General features: G+C 40.1%; 1 protein-coding gene across 4 annotated transcripts in view; it reads right to left on the bottom strand.

The window, feature by feature from the left end:
* FHOD3 (formin homology 2 domain containing 3) overlaps window positions 1-18,756 on the bottom strand; it is a 415,647-nt gene that overhangs the window by 68,217 nt on the left and 328,674 nt on the right. For 2 of the 4 annotated variants that reach the window (XM_055705739.1, XM_055705736.1), the window contains 3 exons: window positions 15,634-15,684; window positions 10,285-10,499; window positions 3,171-3,470 (listed from right to left, as the gene is read on the bottom strand). In XM_055705739.1, the coding sequence (XP_055561714.1) occupies window positions 3,171-3,470; window positions 10,285-10,499; window positions 15,634-15,684 (566 nt within the window). The remainder of the gene's footprint in view (window positions 1-3,170; window positions 3,471-10,284; window positions 10,500-15,633; window positions 15,685-18,756) is intronic. The other 2 variants (XM_055705737.1, XM_055705738.1) reach the window with 2 other exon arrangements.

Raw genomic sequence — 18,756 nt, forward strand, 5'->3', positions numbered from 1 at the left:
ATAACTGCTTACTGGTGAGGGGAGGAGAGCTTTCACAAACGGCTGTTCCTCAGACCTTCTGGCTGGGTACCTGGGCCACCTTCACAACACGGACTATTTGAATCTTGAGCAGGCTTCACACCCAGGGTACAGTTCTCAAGGCAACTCAGTGAGTATAAGCATAAGCAAGTTTTTTAAAGATATTTCCAGGAATATGAGCACCTTTATAAAAAGGTTTAGAAAATGCTGTTACTCTCCCTGTAATACATGATGGCATTGAAAGCCTAATGGCCTTCTTCCCACATCACAACCATTTGACATGTCACTGTAACGAAGCTTCATCTTTCTGACTACTGCTTTTTTTCAACAATAATCTGCAAAATACCATGTTTGAGACAGCACTATAAATAATAAACTTGAGTGGTCAAATTGTAAAAATAAATGATGTAAGTGTCTCTGCGTCTACCTTTCCCTGAACATAATACTGCTAACCAATGTGGGTAATGTGTCTAAAAGTTATGGTGCTGCTTTTTCCAGATGTCATCAAATGAAGTGATTAAACATGGAGAAAGATAATTCTTCCCAATTACTGTATTTCCTGTATGGGATTCCTTCCGTTGTCCATTGTCTTTATGTAAACTCTAATTTTTAGACACATTTTATTTTGATTGCTAGCCTGCCTTCCTTTTGGCCCCTTGTGGTTAAAGATTTTCTTTTATACCTGTCAATTGCCCTTTCTTTTAAACTTCCATTCTATCTTTGTTTCTCCCCTTATGCTCCCAACTTTTTCAATACTTTAGAGTTTTAAGTAACTTTTATGGCTTGCCTTGTCAACAGAGTTGCTTTCTTACCACAGCCTCTAGCCCTGTGCTCTGAGAAGGTGCCCCCTTGGTGAGATCCACATCTAGATCCCCAGCTCCTCCCTGCCCCTTTAAAATAACATCATGTTAAAATGTGTGACAGGTCTCACCGCACAAGGCATATGGACAGCAATGACTTTCACCTCTACTCTAAACCACATTTAAAATGAGTCCAAGGGTTTAACCCCAGACAAAAGGACTTTTTTTCAGTGATGGATACAACCTCCAAAACTGTTTCCTTCTACTTTCCTGCTGGAGGCTTGACTGCTTCCATTACCTGTTTACTTTTCCTCAGACTTTTTCCAAGGGATTGCATTCTCACCAAGATTTGTCACCTGAGGTAGTTTCTTTGGTTTGTCTCTGAGGTAGTTTCACTGGACAATGTGACTAGGCAATTCCTTCCCCACACCATATATTTTATCCAGCTGAGGCTCTCCCAGCCTTTCCATCAAAGATGTTCAAGATTTCTCCCAGGACCTCTCCTACAAATCCTACATGACCTACTCACTCTCAGTTTCACCAGCTGGGATCTTCCAGGATTTAATCCCTTTGCAAAACCACTCATCAAAATTCCCCCAGACACATTCTCTAATTTGTGCTCCTCAAGTCTCCCTGCATCTGACCTAACTGATCAAAGATTATTGCTGTGAAGACTATTGCTACCTTGCTGGCCTCTTCTGCCCTTCTCTCCAAAGGTAAAGCTTTGAAATACTATTGGAGAAACAAGACCTGTTGGAAGCCAAATTCAGCAGGATGACTAACAAAAGAGGAGCCAGGACCAAAGGCTTTAGTCCTTTGTATGCATCTGGGCAGAACCAATGGGCCACCTCATAGGAAACTGCTTGTTGGGAATGTGAGAACTGATGGAGAAAGCACTCTTATTTTCTTTCTGAATCTCCTCACCCGCTAAAGAGCAAACAGCTCACTACATGAGACCTCCTACATAGCACAACCTAATAAATCTTTGGCCTACTGGTAACAGGTCAATTTTAAGATGTCAGTTTTTCAGTAACAGGGTACATTTCTTAGCTTTTAACAAAAAGTACATACACACTTAATTAGAGTGGTAACAGATTGGTAACAGACTAAGATGAGGGGAAAAAACCTGTAACTTGTTCTCCCTTACTAGCACTTGGACTATGCCACAGTGTAACAACATCCTTCATCCATCATATCTCCCCTCTCTTTCATGCATATATATCCATCTAAATTCTTTAAGAGTACAATAGCATTTTAAGTAACTCAATCTTGATGATGAAAATGAGACGAAAAGAAGCTAGCTCTTAAATTTAGAATAAAATTAACTTAATGTTTCCCAGAAAAAATAGTGAGAGGGTTTAAACTTGAACAGTACAATCTGACAGTTTATCTCTGAGAGGTAATCCTTGTGATTCAGAGTTATACCTCTTCTTTCAGGAAAGTGCAAGACAATTTCACATTGTAAAGCAATTCTTTTTTCTTTCCTAGAATGCAGAAAACTTAGGACAATGAACTCCACTGTTCAGCCCTAAGGAAACTTAGGAACCAAATGCCCTCAGTACATTACATTCCTGTACTTCCCTATAAAAAGGGGAAAAGAGTAACTATCTTCAAAGGTCAAAATCTGTCTTTTACTCCCTCCCTGCTTGGGCTGCATAACAAATTCTGGTTGTCGTTATATCTCCAGGCAGAAAAATGGTTCTTAAGACTGGGCCTTTACAGGTGCCTGGTGGCATAACTGACCAGAACCACTGGTCACGGAGGAACTGGTCTTTTCCAGACAAGGTCTATTTTGTGTGCCTCCTTCACATGAGCTAAAGATGGACAGCCCAGACCTATCTTCAGCAGTTTCTATGTATCCCCCTCTGCTTTCTGAAGCCTAACCAAGATGGGAGAACTGGAGGAAACGAACAAACATCCTAGCCCTCATTGCTCTTCCTCTTCCACTAAAAGGATGAGAAAGGTATCTGGAATCTTATGACAAATCATGTCAGCACAGCCCCTCATCTCATCATTTTATGTGTAGAAAGTCCAAATAAATTCTTTGGGAGCTAGAGATGCAAGTTGCTGCAACATGATGATTCAATAGTTAAAATATTAATCTTAAGGAAAGAAAATGGTCTCGAATCAAAAGAAACCTCATTTCATCAAGGCCTTACTGTCCCTCAAACATAGAAACACCACTGAAGTCTGTGGATTTCCAAGCAGAGAGTAGACCAGACTTGGCTATGGTAAGGAAATTCTTAGACAGGTGCAAAGGGTTTATTAGTTAATTAACACAACAACACAGCTGCTAATTTAACATTTTTTTTCCACCAGAAACCCTTCATTATTGAAAAAGCTTCACTTTACCAGTTTCATTGTCACTGGTTAACTTGTCCTCTCTCTCTTCCCTCTCTAAAGTGCTGCTTGCTGAGGATATACTGGATGCAGAGCAGTTGTCTTTTTCATTCACTTCCTCATTCTGCCTCTCTTTTTCACTGAGTATTGCACTTTCTTCTGGCTCTCTCTCTGGTCCTTGCTCCACCTCACTCTCTGGTCCCACCTCTGTAGTCTCTACTTCCTTGGGTGTCTCCGTTCCCTGCTTGGCCTCAGCCTCCTGCTCTGGTTCTGGTTCTGTCTCTGTCTCTGGTTCGGGTTCACTGGCACTCACTGGTGGAGAGAACAATGGGAGAAAGAGATTCACTTAACAATGGAGTCGTCTCAGGATCTTCCCTCTAAACGAGAGCAAAGTGCCTTATAGAAAGAAAATAAAAAGCAAGTCCATGGCATGCTGAATGAACATTAGGAGCAAGAGACTGATGAATGTTGTGCGACAACAGCATTGCACATGAGAGTGGCCTGGCAAACCCCCTTGCTTTCTGTCTTGAGCCAGCCCACTATTTTTATACATACTTCCACAGCTGGAGTGTCGGACTTGCACAATGATTTGAATGAAGCAGCAGAAAATGGGCATCCCACCTGAGCATGACAATGACAGCTCAGTGCCTAGACAGAGCCATCAAGGAAAAGATGTTTTAAAAAGCAAAAAGCAGGGAGATTGTGGCTTTTGGCTGAATTTTCTTTGGGTTCTGGAAGAGTTCTTTTTTTCACTTGATGAGGTACACTTCAATGAAAAAAATACAAATATTAGTTTTATTAACACAATTGAACGGCACAGTCTGGAAATGGCACTGTCACACATTTGGCTGACAAAACCCATATGTTTTTTCATGCACATTTACTTCAGAATAGCCACATCAAAACTGAACAAAGTTTCCAAATGCTTGGCATATGGCACAAATTTAGTTTCCAATTGGTCAGCATATGGCATACGATGAGCTTTTTTATTGGCTGGCACACAGCAAACACTGTTGATACAATGCTTGGTTTTTTTCTTCCTTGCTTTATCACTGACAGTGAAATTAATTCATTCACCTTCAGGGTTTTTAGCTGTAACAGCAGATTTTCACATGCAAATATTCTCTGCATGCTGCAAAGAAACTGAAGAGCATCCAAACCTATTCACATCAAGCAGCTCACAATGTTCTGAAAACTGAAATGCCATGCAAAAGTGATGAAAATGGGCATGCACGTTAGTTCTGCATACTTCCCAAATCCCCTTTGTATTAAATCTTGTGTTGGGTGGCTGAACTACAATGACAAAGTCATACTTGTTTTTTTCCTCCTGTAACTATTTTTTATTACAATATTGCAAAAGAGTCTTCTGGACTTGTCATAGTCTTTGGATCACATGATATATGATGAGACTTTCTTCAAGAACCAAATGAACCTTTGAAGGAAAAAAAGTATCACGCTGGAAGGCAAGCCAAACATTTCAGTCCTCTAGGGAGCAGGTAAATGGATGTATCCTGAGAAAGTATAAGCCAAAATAATGACGGTCACAATATTTTCCTAAGACCGTTTCATGTTGCATGCCTATCCTGTTTTCTGAGACACCCACAGAAAGAGTAATGATTTCTAACAGTGCCTATGCATACTTTACAATAAGTTTTTAAACCAGGTTTCAGTAATGCATCTTCAGTAGCACACTATTTCATGTAATTTCATATAATTTAAGCATACAAAACTGTGAATGATATTTTTTTTTCTACTGATTTCATTGGAGCTAAGCTTCTGCACTTTCACTATTGACTTTAAATGTGTAGCTAGTTAAATAAGCAGACATGCGTATATCATACATCTATATAAAAAAAAGTACACATAATGTTTAATATATAGTCCATGCTCACTGAAATCCCTCTAGGATGTTTTAAAACACGCCCAATTAGAAGCCTAGCCTTCTCCCTCTTCTACACAGAGAGCATCTGAAGGTCTAATATTAGATATGTGAACAGCTCTGCACATGCCTTGTCTCTCTAAATGTACCTTACCTATGACTGTAACCTGGACACCCCCTGCAAAAGAATCAAAATTACAGACAGCTGGCAAGATGTTGGCAGACACTCTGAAGTCCAGTGGTGTGTTTCTGACCACAGCTGTCAGTGTGTAGGTATAGCACAAGAGCATTTTAAAGTCAAGCCAAGATTTGAATATTACTGAGATGGAAGCTCAGGAATCCTTCAGGAGTTCCTGGAACTAACGTGGTATTGTAGCATGAAAGACTCTAAGCATGCCATACTGCAATGGTCCACATATAAAATGTCATCAATTAATACTTGAATAATCATAGTTTCATACAAATTTTAGATGTTTCTCTTCAAAAAGAAAAGCTCTCATGCAGTAACCAAAAAGGTCTACTGCAACATCTCAGGTGGAGAAAGAAGCCGACTAAAATGCGGCCAGGACTGCTGAGCTTATGCCACATTGGTCATGAAGCTACACTGAAGATTCAACAGGATAAAGCCAAGGGAGATCTAAGAAATGCTTGAGAAAATGAAAATGTTCAAAAGAATTGTGGATACTCTTAAAACAAGGAATATTTCATACATACCAGAAAGATGCGGTGTCTTAGCAAAATCTAATATATAATAAAGAGTAAAGAGCAATATACTGACACAGGCTGCTCTTTTGATTTCAAGGAAGATCCAAATCTAAGCACTTCTAGAAGAAGAAAAGGATAGGTTGACACTTATTTTGACAGTCTCTCCCTTTTTTAGGGATAATACCAATCCCCTATAACCCAAATAGCTTATAAATAGTGAGCTAATTCCAGCAGTGCTCCCCTCAAAAAGCAGTTCAAAAATCAGATTTGTCAGCAAACACTAGCAGAACAAAACCAGCAAGCTAGACATGTGTTCATCACTTGCAGTTCAGTCATGTAATCCATTGTGCTGAGAATGATGAGGACTTCCAAAGATGTTAAATACAAATCTCAGTGAATGCTTGGTGGTGGCCTATTTGAAATGAGCTGGAACTTTCAGTTCCGTACCTACTGGATCCATTTTCACACTAGACAAAACACAACTCTATGTGGCAACTTTGCAGATATCAACACTTCAATAACTCTGTCCCTTGTCTTCAGGCTTTTTCTGGTGGGCAAAGACTCAGGGAAGCAGATAGGACACTCAGAACATATGATATCAACAGCAAAGGTGTACCTGAGACATCAAGAAGTGTGATGTCATTATAAGTAACAAATTTATTTTTTTTAAATCCAGTTCTTACACACACACAGTTCTTAAAACCAAAGCTGGGATTGCCAGATTCAATAGTAATCTCTTTCACTTGCATATGCTATTTTTCACACTTCTCTCAAGTCTTAGCTTTTCTCTGATGCCCCTATTAAAATACATGAGTGAGCTGAGGTCTTTAAATGAGCAGAAGTTTTACTTGCAATGGGATTAATCAGGAGGAGAAAAACTGAATGTGGCTTTAAGAACTAATTTTTTAGTCATATGCCCACTGCTTTTTCTGCCAGAACTTACTTTCTAAAAATGTATTATTGGAAAAAACCACAAAGACTTTTCAGAAGAATGAAATCTCCCAAAGAAGCTGTGTATCCTCATCACTAAAAGAGACAGTAGCAGGGTCGCTCAATGAATGTGTAAAGATATTGTGATTTTGAGAGATGGTATAATCTGCATCTTCTGACACTTTCAAGACTTGGTCATGTAAAGCCCTAGCAACCTGATCTACTATGTTCTGACCAGATGTGGGTGACAGCCCTCTTTTGAGTGAGAGGTTACAGAGGACAGCAAGCTGTTCCCTTCTGAAAAACATGGCTATGAATTTATAATGCTATACAGGGACATTGAGGGAAATTACTTTTGATATTCAACTATAAACGAACTCTGAAGCAGACACAAGATGTTGTATCCTTAGTACCTGCTGATAAGCCCTCAACCACCCAGTCCTATAAGAGAACAAAACATCCCTCTGGATCTAATTCCCTGTCGGGGTAATAGATTAGGAAACCACATCATCAATTTTCTCTGCTCTCTACTTGGAGCTGGGAGATACATAAGCGAAGTGTCTCTTGAGGATGCATACACTAAGTCTGAAGATGGCTATACCTACCCAAGCCCTCTTGGTTCAATCGTTTGGGCATCACTTGAAGTTTTGGTTGTTATCTCCCATTAGCTCCTCCAGCACAGGATTCCTCTTGCTGTGAATTCAGCAGGGGCTCTCTCTCTTTCTCCACCTCCACCCCAATCTTTTCCTCTTATCCCTTGTGATGGTAAAAACTAGCACAGAGTGATCACCAGTAGGGAACTGGCTCTTTCTCCGTCACGTCAGAAATCACCTTTCTTTGCCGCCCAGCCCAGTTCCTCCTCCTTCTGTACCAAGGTTCCTCTAGCTCTGCAGCTGAGGCTGCAATGTCCTCACTGTGCCCACATGCTCTGATGCTTCCCCATCTGCCGAGATGTTCTCACCAGTCATGCTTTAGGCAGTATTTGAACTCTGAATTTGCTCAGCTACTGATATGTTCAGCTTTCCTACTGTCCACAATGTGCACTTGGGTTGGCCTGCTTACTTCCTCAAGTGCTACAAAAGCTGCTCCTCTCAGAGAAAGGTTCTTCTCCAATTCCTTTGTGGATTAACTTCAGAGATGTCTTTGTTATTGTTGCTCTCCTTTACTGCACATGTGCACTTCATAAAATATTCTCCAATGAAATTACAAAAGAGGAAGTAGCTGCTCTGAAAAAAAAATATTAAGTTCCATTTCGCAGTTATGAGACTGCCTTCATTTCCTCTGAATGCCATACCCCAAGTTTTACAAGAGTAAGTCTTACAAGACTTGATTACTTTAGTGGAACCAATTGTTTTATATGAGAAAACACTTCAGCTCAGTAAATCCAGATTTTTATATTGGGTAATGATACTGAGATGTTTCACAGCATGGGACAAAGTTCCATAGACAAAATCCATTTCCTTCTTAAACCCAGTAGATACTGGATGGCCAAAGGAGTGCTGAAGTACAAATGGCATATAATAAAGCTGACTCTGAAAATCACTTACTGTTTTGCTAGTATAGGAATGCACTTCCCTTTTGACTTCAGGTTCTTTATTCTGCAGATGAGTATTACACATCCGTTAACAGTATTCTTGCAGAGTCTTTGGATGGTGTTATGCACAGAACCAAAGAAGTGTTTTCCTTCTGCCGTTTGATCCTTGCTTGGGAAGATGGTCACCCCCCTGTTCAAAACCAACTGCTTGGGGTGCAAGTAATCAGGGTTCTGTCCATGGCTCATGCAAGTTAATGCATCAGTTTCTTTATCTGTTAAAGTCGGATTCATGACATTTCCTGAGCACAGCAACAGTTGAGATTTTAATTCATTATGGAGCAGAAGCAACTTATAATAGTCTAGAGGCCATGGCACAAAGCTTGCCAGCTGTTGGCTTATTTCCAATAGTCTGGCTACCTTGAGAGGAGAAAGCCTGCCCTGCCCACGTGCTCATTACTTCATATGGCCTTTCCAATGCTTTTGGTAGGCCTGAAACAGCAGTCCTTCCTCATGCACAGCTCCCACTGAGGTATACAGATTTCAGGCCCCTGTTCTGGTGCCATTCTGGCCATCTGACTTCAGCTGCCCTTGGCTGAAGGCTTACCCTGCCCCATTCATATGTTGTCTCATTGCAGTCCATTTGCCAGGCTTCCAGGGTGCTGCCCTCTGATGCCTAGTGATATTGCCAGAAGTTTTAGTAGAGATGTCCTGCCTACCCATGTGTTGATAGCTTTGCCATATTCTAGCCACCTAAAGTTGCTCTGTACACCTGCTCTAAATTTATTCTCCAAATGGATTGTGCTGCTCCATTTCATACTGCATTTTTTTTTTAATGCTTCCAGGAGAAATATGTTAAATAATCATCGTAAAAGAGATACTTGCTCCCTACCCAGCTCTGAAATCCTAATGGTGGAAAAATGCAGCTTATTTGCTCTCAAAGCAATATTGCACTAAAAAAATGGGCATCTGGATATTTCTGCATATCAGCGTTACAGGAAAATATCCATGTTTTTTAAGTTCAAATGATTCCACTGAGACTTTTAAGGTGCCAGACAAGAAAACTGGGAACAGAATTGGGAAAATACATAAACCTAAATTAAATAAACATCACCTACTTAGTATGGCAAGGATAAACATGTGCTACATTCAGTATTTGTAACTTTTTTCTTAAATTGCCTTGCTTTATAGCATGCTACCAGCCATAACACTCAATAAAACCAAGCAGTGCATGTTACAAATGCATTAATCACCAATAGCACAAAGCAGGAAATCAAATAAAATAAAAATGAATGATGGAGATAATTCACCCTCAACATGCATTGTAGCTCCCAATGTTAATGCAACATCATGTGGCACATATAAATCTGCATGGTGGGTGTTTTCTTGAGGACTGAAGGAGGGGTACATGATGCAAGCAGCAGAATGACGTGCACACACAAAAAATATTGCTCTGTACACCAATAAATTATATGACAGCAAACCAACCGTGCAAACACTAATTATACTTTCCTTTTTACTAATTGTCTGTGGTCTCTTTTAAGTCCTTTACTACTTGTGCTACAATTTTAAGAGTTTTTGTTGGTGTTAAAAATAACCAACACACCCTCCCTGCCTTTAATTCAAGACCTTTTCTGTTTGTCCCATTCAGCCTGTGCTCTGCTGGAAGGTTATTATAATCTTGGCATTCATCTGTTGCATTTCTTTCAGAGAATCCACATAAGCAAAATCTGTTGGCAGGAATATTGTTGGTCTAGTCAGTAACTTCTAATACACAAGGAACATGATGCTAAAATTAAGACCCTCTGTATGCTGTATTTTCCAATTATTCCATTGTAATAGCAACAGACAAAGATAATATAAATCATAGCAACAATTAGCAGTATATTCTTTGCTTGAATAGGCTAGAAGACATCCAAATCTATGCAAAACCAGGAAATTTAGGAAGACAGCATGAAACAATATAATAATACTCTATACTCTGGCATCTCAGAGGTTGTATTCTTGCACTCGTACATCAAAAAACACTGCTAGCCCAAGAGAAACTGTGATAAGAACACCACTCTTTACTTTTCACTTACCTTCTGAGGGCTGAGGTGTCCCACAAGGAGTGGAAGGGGTCTTCAGCTCTTCCTGGGACTCTATGGATGCTGGGCTGACGCACTTGGGTAAAGGTGAGGATGGGGCTGAAGGAGATCTCAGGTTCAAGGACAGCTCACTTCTGCCTCGGCTTACACTCCGAGCCTTCAGCTCCTTCTCATACTCCTCTGCTGCCAACCTCTCCAAGTATTTGTATCTGAAAGTTAAATTCCAGAGGGTTTCCGTAAAGAAAGAGAAGTCTGTGGCTGATGCTTGTTTATGGATGAAACACCTGCAGAGTATGAGCTGACTTTGTGACACAAGGGATACAGCACTGAACTGCCTGCCTGCTCAAGCTGCCAAACGCACACCAAAGCAAAGACTATTGCTCTGAAAAATGTTAAATTGCTCATGACAAAATACAAGCAAATACCAGCAGAGTTAAAGAGTCTTTAGATGTAGCATTGTGTCTGCATAATACTCCTCCTTTTGGAATCATTTGTGTCCTCCTTTTCACCCTCCTGTTCACCTCCTTCTCCTCCTCCCAGCCCTCCCTCTCCCAAAACTAAAACGGGAGGGGAAAAAAACCCAAAGAAAAAAAAAAGCCTCCAAAGCCAGAGTCCCTTAATATTTATGCAAATAGCCAAAGGCTGAGACTTGCTCCAAGGAGAAGAAAACGGTTCAGTGCAGCAGACAAAACCAGATCTCCCTGAAAATAATAACAATAAATGTTTGGATTGACTATCTAAAGTCTCTGAACCTGCTTCTATTTGCTCTGAGAGCAATGCACTGGAATTCACTTTGTTCTCTCCAGAGTCTACAATGGAAAGTTTTCTTTTTTTTTTATTCTAAAAAATTTCTCTGCCGGACTCAGACATCCAATAGCTTGTACCTGACGTCACATGTAGTTTATTCATCAAAGTCACTTTAAAAGAACAAAGATACATCTGTTTTGCATTTTAGGCAGGCAGAACTCACTGTTTATTAAGACCAGCTACCAATCATATTCTTCATAGTGTGCTTTATACATTTCGACCAAAATAACTTTGAAGTATGTGCCCCTTCCAGATGTCTGCTAATTTTATCCACCATTATTTGCTAAGGAATAAATTCATGAATGCAGCTGGAGGGGGCTTTAGACTGTTTGTCTTACCCACAAGTGAAGTGTTAAACAGGTTAATCAAGACTACTGCTTATGTCCCTGAAACACTGTGGTCATCCTCCCACCACTGTAAACACTTTGTAAAAGGGAACACCTCTCCTCCCCCCTTCTGCCTCACTGACAGCCCGAATTAGTGTACGAGGGTGCATTAAAAGCAGACAGGGTAAAGAAGTCAGACATATGTGGTAACAAACATGCTTACTACATATGGTAGCCACACATGCATGCACATTTGCAAACATCCATATAGTGCACAGAAACACGTCTTTGAAGAACAGTCCTTGAGTTTTCAGAGGCAATTTGCTTTACTGTGAACAGCAATAGTGAAGAACAAACCCATTTTCTTTTATTCCTCCAGAGGTACGTGCAGGCTTTGAACAAATTCTGCAAGAAAAAGAACCCCTACAGACTCTGGATGAAAATATAACAAGCCACATACTTGTATGGTTATAAAATAGAAACTGTTTACAGTTCTAACATGAAGCCAATTCTCGAAAATGATTTTTGCCCTTTCAATAGAGGAGAAAGTCTTTTGCTGGCATTAGCACAGCATTTTGTTACAGCTCACAAAGCCAGTCTTCTCTCAACATCGGGCACTTAGGTATTGTGCCTTTTGCTTCCTCACAAGGAGGGCAGATGGGACTTCAGACCCATGAAGAGCCATTCAGATTGATCACAGCTCAAACAGGTACAGCCCAGCCGATTGCCACCAAGGAGGGCTGTGCAGTTTGCCAACAGGCTACAACAAATATCTGGATGGATCCTTCTATAACGGGGGGAGCTACAATGTTTTATTGTCCTCAGCTCTTTTTCAGCTGCTTTACCATTTTAGCTTCTGTAGCTGTGTGCTGCATAGCCAACCAGCAAAGCAGGGGACATCATCAAGATATGCTTTCTCAAAATGTGTCTGTTGACTATACTGAAAGAAAAAAGGGAACCAGAACAGCAACTCCCATGGCAGCATATCAGCATAACAAGTTATCAGATGGGAAGACTAATAAGCAGATACAGCAATTTAACAGAGAAATAAAAATCATTAAAGAATCAGTTATTAACACTTAATACTTGAAAAATTATATTTATTTAGGTTATTTTTTGTTTCTGCCCAGTGTCTTAAGAATGAATGAATGCCAGCATCAAATACACAAGGTCTTGTGAAGACCAGAATATTACGGAGTTGAAAGGACAAACTACCATCCTCTGCTGCAGTTGCTTCCTCCACTACAGCACTGACACATTGCCTTTGTATATACTGCCATATTCCTTTACACCATGGAAACCTGCAGACATCATCACATCTATGCTGACTCCTCTTTATAGACAGAGGCAAAAGTCTGTGGGTTATCCATTTGGTATACCTCATGAACATGACATTCCCCTCATTATCTTCGGGTAGATGAAAACATCATTGCAAGTTCTCTAGGTCTGGGAGCAATGCCCTGAGGGCATCTTAAAATGTTTATGCACCAACAAAGTCATAGGGTGGAAAGCATTTGAGCCATAAATCACACTAGAGAGGGCTTGGATGCTCACCTTTCTGGGGTTTATTTTTAAACTACCATTGGAAAATACCTAACCAAGCGAAGTAAAAGAGGCCTCAAATAATTGAAAAGCAAGAACATGTTAAACAAATGGTGCTGAGTTACACTCAGACCCCTTGGAACTGCAGGAATCTTTCTCCCTCATACCAAGACCACCTCGGAGCCACTGGAAAAGTGAGTGACTGTATTCTGGAGCTCCAGGGTGATGCCACAGTACACAGAATGCTGCAAAATGTTGACAGAATTTAGACAAACCAGTGCTTTTAAGTTTTTCCTATATGCTTTATATTATATACTACTTTTCCAAACTGACACAGAGGAAATGTACAATCCAGATTTTACCTAGGATTTTAGCACCTTGACTATAGCACTTTCTTACAGTCCATGCATTCTCTTAAAACAAGTCAACATGAAACTTGCTATAAGAAATGAAACTGCATTTATGCAAAGGTGTTTGTTAAAAATTAGTTACAGAAGGCCACTGCAATGGACTACTTGTGTAAGACTCTCCTGCAGAAGTTTTCTCCAATATTTATGTGCTATCAAAGTAAACATATCTTTCCTCTTTATCAGGAAGAACTGATAGTCTAACATTTCAGTTCAAAAGAGCCCTAAGGATAAAGACACATTCCTAATGACCAGTGAAATTGTCTCATTGCACAGCAGTGATGCCCTCCTGCTGGTGAATACTTCCCCCAAAATACTCCAGTTTACTTGGTACATTCCCTTACAACCTGAAAGTGCTGGAGAGCTCGATTGTAATTTGTTTCGATTTTTTCTAATGAGCACAGTAATTGTAAGAGATTTTATGCAGCTAAGATCAGTATACGATGCTTATGTGTTCAGACGCGTTTCATTTTATAAAATGCTTTAAACTATTTGCAATTGCTTTGGCTGAAAGGACAAAGGAAAGCCCATCCACTTTTCTTACTCTTTGAGATGTCAAAATAATTTTTCAGTATTACTACTTCAGCCACAATAGATCAGACTTCAGGCTGCAGAAATTAACTGCCTCCTGTATGATGATTTTGTGGGGAAAAAAAATCAAACCAACCAACCAACCAACCAACCAAACACAAAAAAACCCCCAAAACCCCAAACAAAATGAGGAAACACGATTTCTGAGATGGCTGCTCTCTTTGATAATGTAGTTCCGATTCTTGACAATCCAAAAGTATCTCTAGAAAGTAATCTCTAGGGGCCATAAAAGCAGAACTGAATCAATCTGGATTATTTTTCATCTACTATTTATTCAGAAATATGCTTATTTTCCAGGTAAAAACAAAAGCTCCCTCCAGGGTGTAATTACTAGTGGAGGTAGAGATTAAGCTACTGAAAGGCAAAGGTCTCTAATTGAGTATTCCTTGAAAAATGTGCTTTCATAAGCACATAGCTCCCAGCTTAGCCTAGAGTTTCTAAACTTTAATTGAATTTAAAAAAGGAAAACAATCCCAAACCTTCAGTCCCTTTAAATATAGTATTTTGATAAAACTGTCCTGGTTTCAGCTGGGATAGAGTTAATTTTCTTCTTAGCAGCTGGTACAGTGCTGTGTTTTGGCTCTGATATGAGAACAATGCTGACAGCACACTGATGGTTTCGTTGTTGCTGGTTAATGTATATACTAAGCCAAGGACTTTTTGATTTCTTGGGCCCTGCCAGCCAGAGGGCTGGAGAGGCACGGGAAATTGGGAGGGGACACAGCCAGGACAGGTGACCCGAACTAGCCAAAGAGGTATTCCATACCATGGGACATCATGCTGAGTATATAAACTGGGGGAAGAAGTAGGAAGGGGGGGACATTTGGCATTATGGCGTTTGTCTTCCCAAGTAACCGTTACGCATGATGGAGCCCGGCTTTCCTGGGGATGGCCGAACATCTGCCTGCCCGTGGGAAGTGGTGAATGAATTCCCTGTTTTGCTTCAAAAAGCATGCATGGCTTTTGCTTTACCTACTAAATTGTTCTTATCTCAACCCTCGAGTTTTACATTCCTTTCTGATTCCCCTCCCCATCCCTCTGGGTGAGGGGCAGTGAGTGAGGGGCTGTGTGGGGCTTGGTTGCCGGCCGGGGTTAAACCATGACAAAAACTAATACAGTGTCCCAATGATAAACACTGCTAAGCTTTGTAATTTACTTGCTGCTGTTTAGAGAGATTGGCAAAGAAAACTTGGCCCTGAAAGATTAAAATACGCTGGGAGTGGGTCAGATCCATTTCCATCAGCCTGTGACTGCAGTTTTGCAATGTTTGTAACCCCAGTTTCCTTTATCCTCAGTTGCCTTTTCTGACCCTCCAGAAAGCTTGGGACCCACTGGGCGAGAAAGACAGACTTATTCAATTTATAACTATACTGAATTTGGGCAAATTTCTGAGGCAAATGGAGTAAGCTTATTTCCCACACAGATAGATAAAAGATAGATCATCAATCATTCTTATGCATTCCAGTCCCACTGCTCTTCATTTACTGCTGTGCTTACAGCTGGACTTCATTCTCCTCTTTAACGAAACAACTGCTTTCTTATAGAAATCTTTTGGAATAGAAGAGTTCTGTACATGCAGAGTTAAAAATGCAAATACACGACAGCTTCACAGTAAAGAATATAGCAAGTGCAAACAACCAGAGGGAAGGATGGATGCATTATATACAAACCTCTCTTCTCTTGCTTGTCTTAGTTCTTCTCTTTTGTCTAAATAATCACGGCTAAAAAGAGAATTGCAGTAAATTGCAGAGGAAACCAGAAGAGTAAGAGAAGTAACAGAAGTGGAAGTACAGTAGGAGTAACCAAGAGCAGTACAAACAAGCTGATCAGAGACAATGAAGGCTATTGTTGACAAAAATTATTAGTTTTTTTAAAAAATAAAATGCTGAAATGTGTGTTTGTACACTTACTCATCCATGCATACACCACATGTGTACACCAAATAAGTACTTTGGAAGACCATTACAAGTAATTATAAAAAAAAAAAACACCAAAAAGTGAAGACCTTGAAGCACCTTTTGAAACCTGGTATCCAAAATTAGATACAATGAACTGTCCTATCCATAATGAGCAGACACATTAGTGGCTGTTAAACCATTCCTCATTTGCTCTATCTAGAATACCCCAAAACAGGAACCTTGGCACCTGGCAGGCTAGACCAAGGCAGGGAGCATACTGTATTGCCTCTCTTTTTAATGTACCTTTTCTCAGTGTGTTTTAGTTGCCACAATTGGAAACAGGACAGTGGACTGGCATTACCGAGTAGGACAATTCTTTGTTCATACAAGGTGCATGCAGGATAACCAGACAGGTTACAGCCTTTCACGTCTTTGTTTTTCACCCTGCGTTTTAGATACCTCCCTTCTGTCTCAGCTGCCTTTCCCACAGCTCCTCAAGTAACTCACAAACTTAACTTTTGCCAAGGCAGCTTTGCTGGACACCTGAGCACTGATTTCAGGCAGTACTATCACATCCACAAATGAAGATGCAAATTTAACTCAGAGCACAGCAGGACCCAGTGAATGTCCAGCCTGCCTCCATATCACAGCAAGATAGTTCCTTACAATATATTTTTAATGTTTTGTTGAATCTGGTAGACAAAACTCATGAGGCTTTCACCTTATCTGTTAGATTCCTCTACAGCGTAACCTGTGAGTACCAGAAAGATTTTTAGAGCTACTCCATTTATGAATAAAAAACTATTTCTTCCCTTTATATTGTATCATCAAATGAATTATGTATCATGTACTATACCATTAGCTATCAAACATTTGCTTCCAAGTGCTCCTCAACAGTCTGTTACCAGGGAACACATATTACTGTTTCAGGCTGTCTCCACAACCTTTGAATCGCTGAACTGGCTACGCTTTTATAATATTTTCAGAGTATTCTTTGGAATTACAATAGCTATGGGAATAACTCCAGGGAAAAAAAATAATCTAGGAATTTTTCAGCAGGCAAATTTTAACTCTTTCCCCTCTGACAACTTTCACCCTTCCTTTCAGCCAATGAATAACCCTGTATTTTAGGAGACATTGTTCTACATATGCAACGGGTACAACAGTCTTTCTACTGAGAAAAATGTTCATTATGTACAGCATTCCTTCTCCTAGCAGTAGCTTATGAAGCTTTTTAATCCTCCTCCTAAAACCAAAACCTTTCACAACTTGTGATGCTCTCCTTTAAATTATCCTCGATTTGTCAATAACGGTGCCAGAACCTAGTGCAATGTTCTTGAGGCAGAGTTGGAAAGAATGAGATAACAAATGAGTCATGATGGTAAATCCAGTACTGCTCACGAGTTTAAAGGCTGTGAATTTCAAGTGCTATTTTTAATCAAAAATACATCTTCAGAGACTGGGTTTCTAGCCAGACTGATGATACGATAATGTAATCCCAAGAACTCTTACGAAACTGTCCATGATTATTTGCTGTGGCTTTGTCCTCCTCCTGCCAGACTGTTTAGTCAACTGTGGGATGCTGTCTGTCTGTGAAGTATGGTGGCTTTGGAGACCCTCAACTCAAACTCAAGGTACACCTTTCGGGTGACAAGGGAACTCAAATTTAGAAGATGAAAGCACTGGGCAGTGAAAAATTGTCATCTTAAATATGCAACACAATCACAATGTTTAGTTAACCAGTTTCTGAATCTCGAATAATGGGATGAAGACGTACATTTTTTAAAAAATACTTTTTCTGACTTTAAGGAAGCTCTTATTTGTGACAGAACAACTACTGTAGCCAACCTCTATGGAAATGTGCAGATCTGTTATTCAAACAGGTCAAGCTGCCAAATGTCCTGGTGGCTTTTTTGGTCTGAGAGTTTCCTTTCTGAAAGATCATGTTGGCTGTCCATGGCAGCCTGCTGCAGCCTGATGATACCACTTAGAGGGAGAGTTTTTGGAAGAGGCTTGAAGACTGGGACCTGATTGTTTCTGTTTCAGGAGAACTTGGGCAGCTTTTGGCTGCCAAAGATCCTATTATGGTGCTCTTCCACCTTCCCTCCGCCTCTCATTTGCTTCAAAACTAACTGTCTTCTGGAGCCAGGAGAATATCTCCTTCAACCAACCAACCAACCAACCACCCACTAGTAAGTTACTTCTCTTTCCAAATTCACTGTGACACAGACCATTTCCTCTTCTTACTAAAGAGATGATTACAGTGAAAACAATCCTGCATACTAATAAACAAGCTCACATGAAACCCAGTGCCATCTTCTCCACAAATACCAACTCTAAGGCTACAAAACTTTTATCCAACCATTCTTTAGAATACTACATGATGTCTTCTAACTACTAAACAATATATTTAATTTTCACTTCTGTTTATGAGGAAACAAATTAGTTTCTTAGTGTACACTCTTCAGACAGTAGGGAAACCACTTCAGGTATAGTCTCCTTACCTATCCTAAGCCCACTGCAGTCTTTGCTAATGCCTGTGCTAGGATTTCCAGGCATGGTTTTAAAAGGAGAGGGCTTGCCTCACTATCCTCAGGCAGCACACCCTGGGATCCCACAACACAGAAAATGTTTTCTGATGTGAAAATGGAGAGTCTTATATTCAGCTGAGGCCTTCATCTGGCCATGGTTTGAACAATAATTTCGCTAATTACTTTCTGACAGTTGTTTCCAGAAGGAAGAGACACATGTTGAGAAAAGCAGGAAAAAATACTTTAAAAACACTACCATACATCCCAAGACAGCAAAACACTTTTAGTTTGAATCTTCAAACCCTATGCCTCACTGAGATTATACGTCAGGAAGTATATTAGCTAATAAAACCTGGCCTCTGCA

Source organism: Falco cherrug, chromosome 3 (genome assembly GCF_023634085.1).
Source record: "Falco cherrug isolate bFalChe1 chromosome 3, bFalChe1.pri, whole genome shotgun sequence".
In the NCBI taxonomy this organism is placed as follows: Eukaryota; Metazoa; Chordata; class Aves; order Falconiformes; family Falconidae; genus Falco; species Falco cherrug.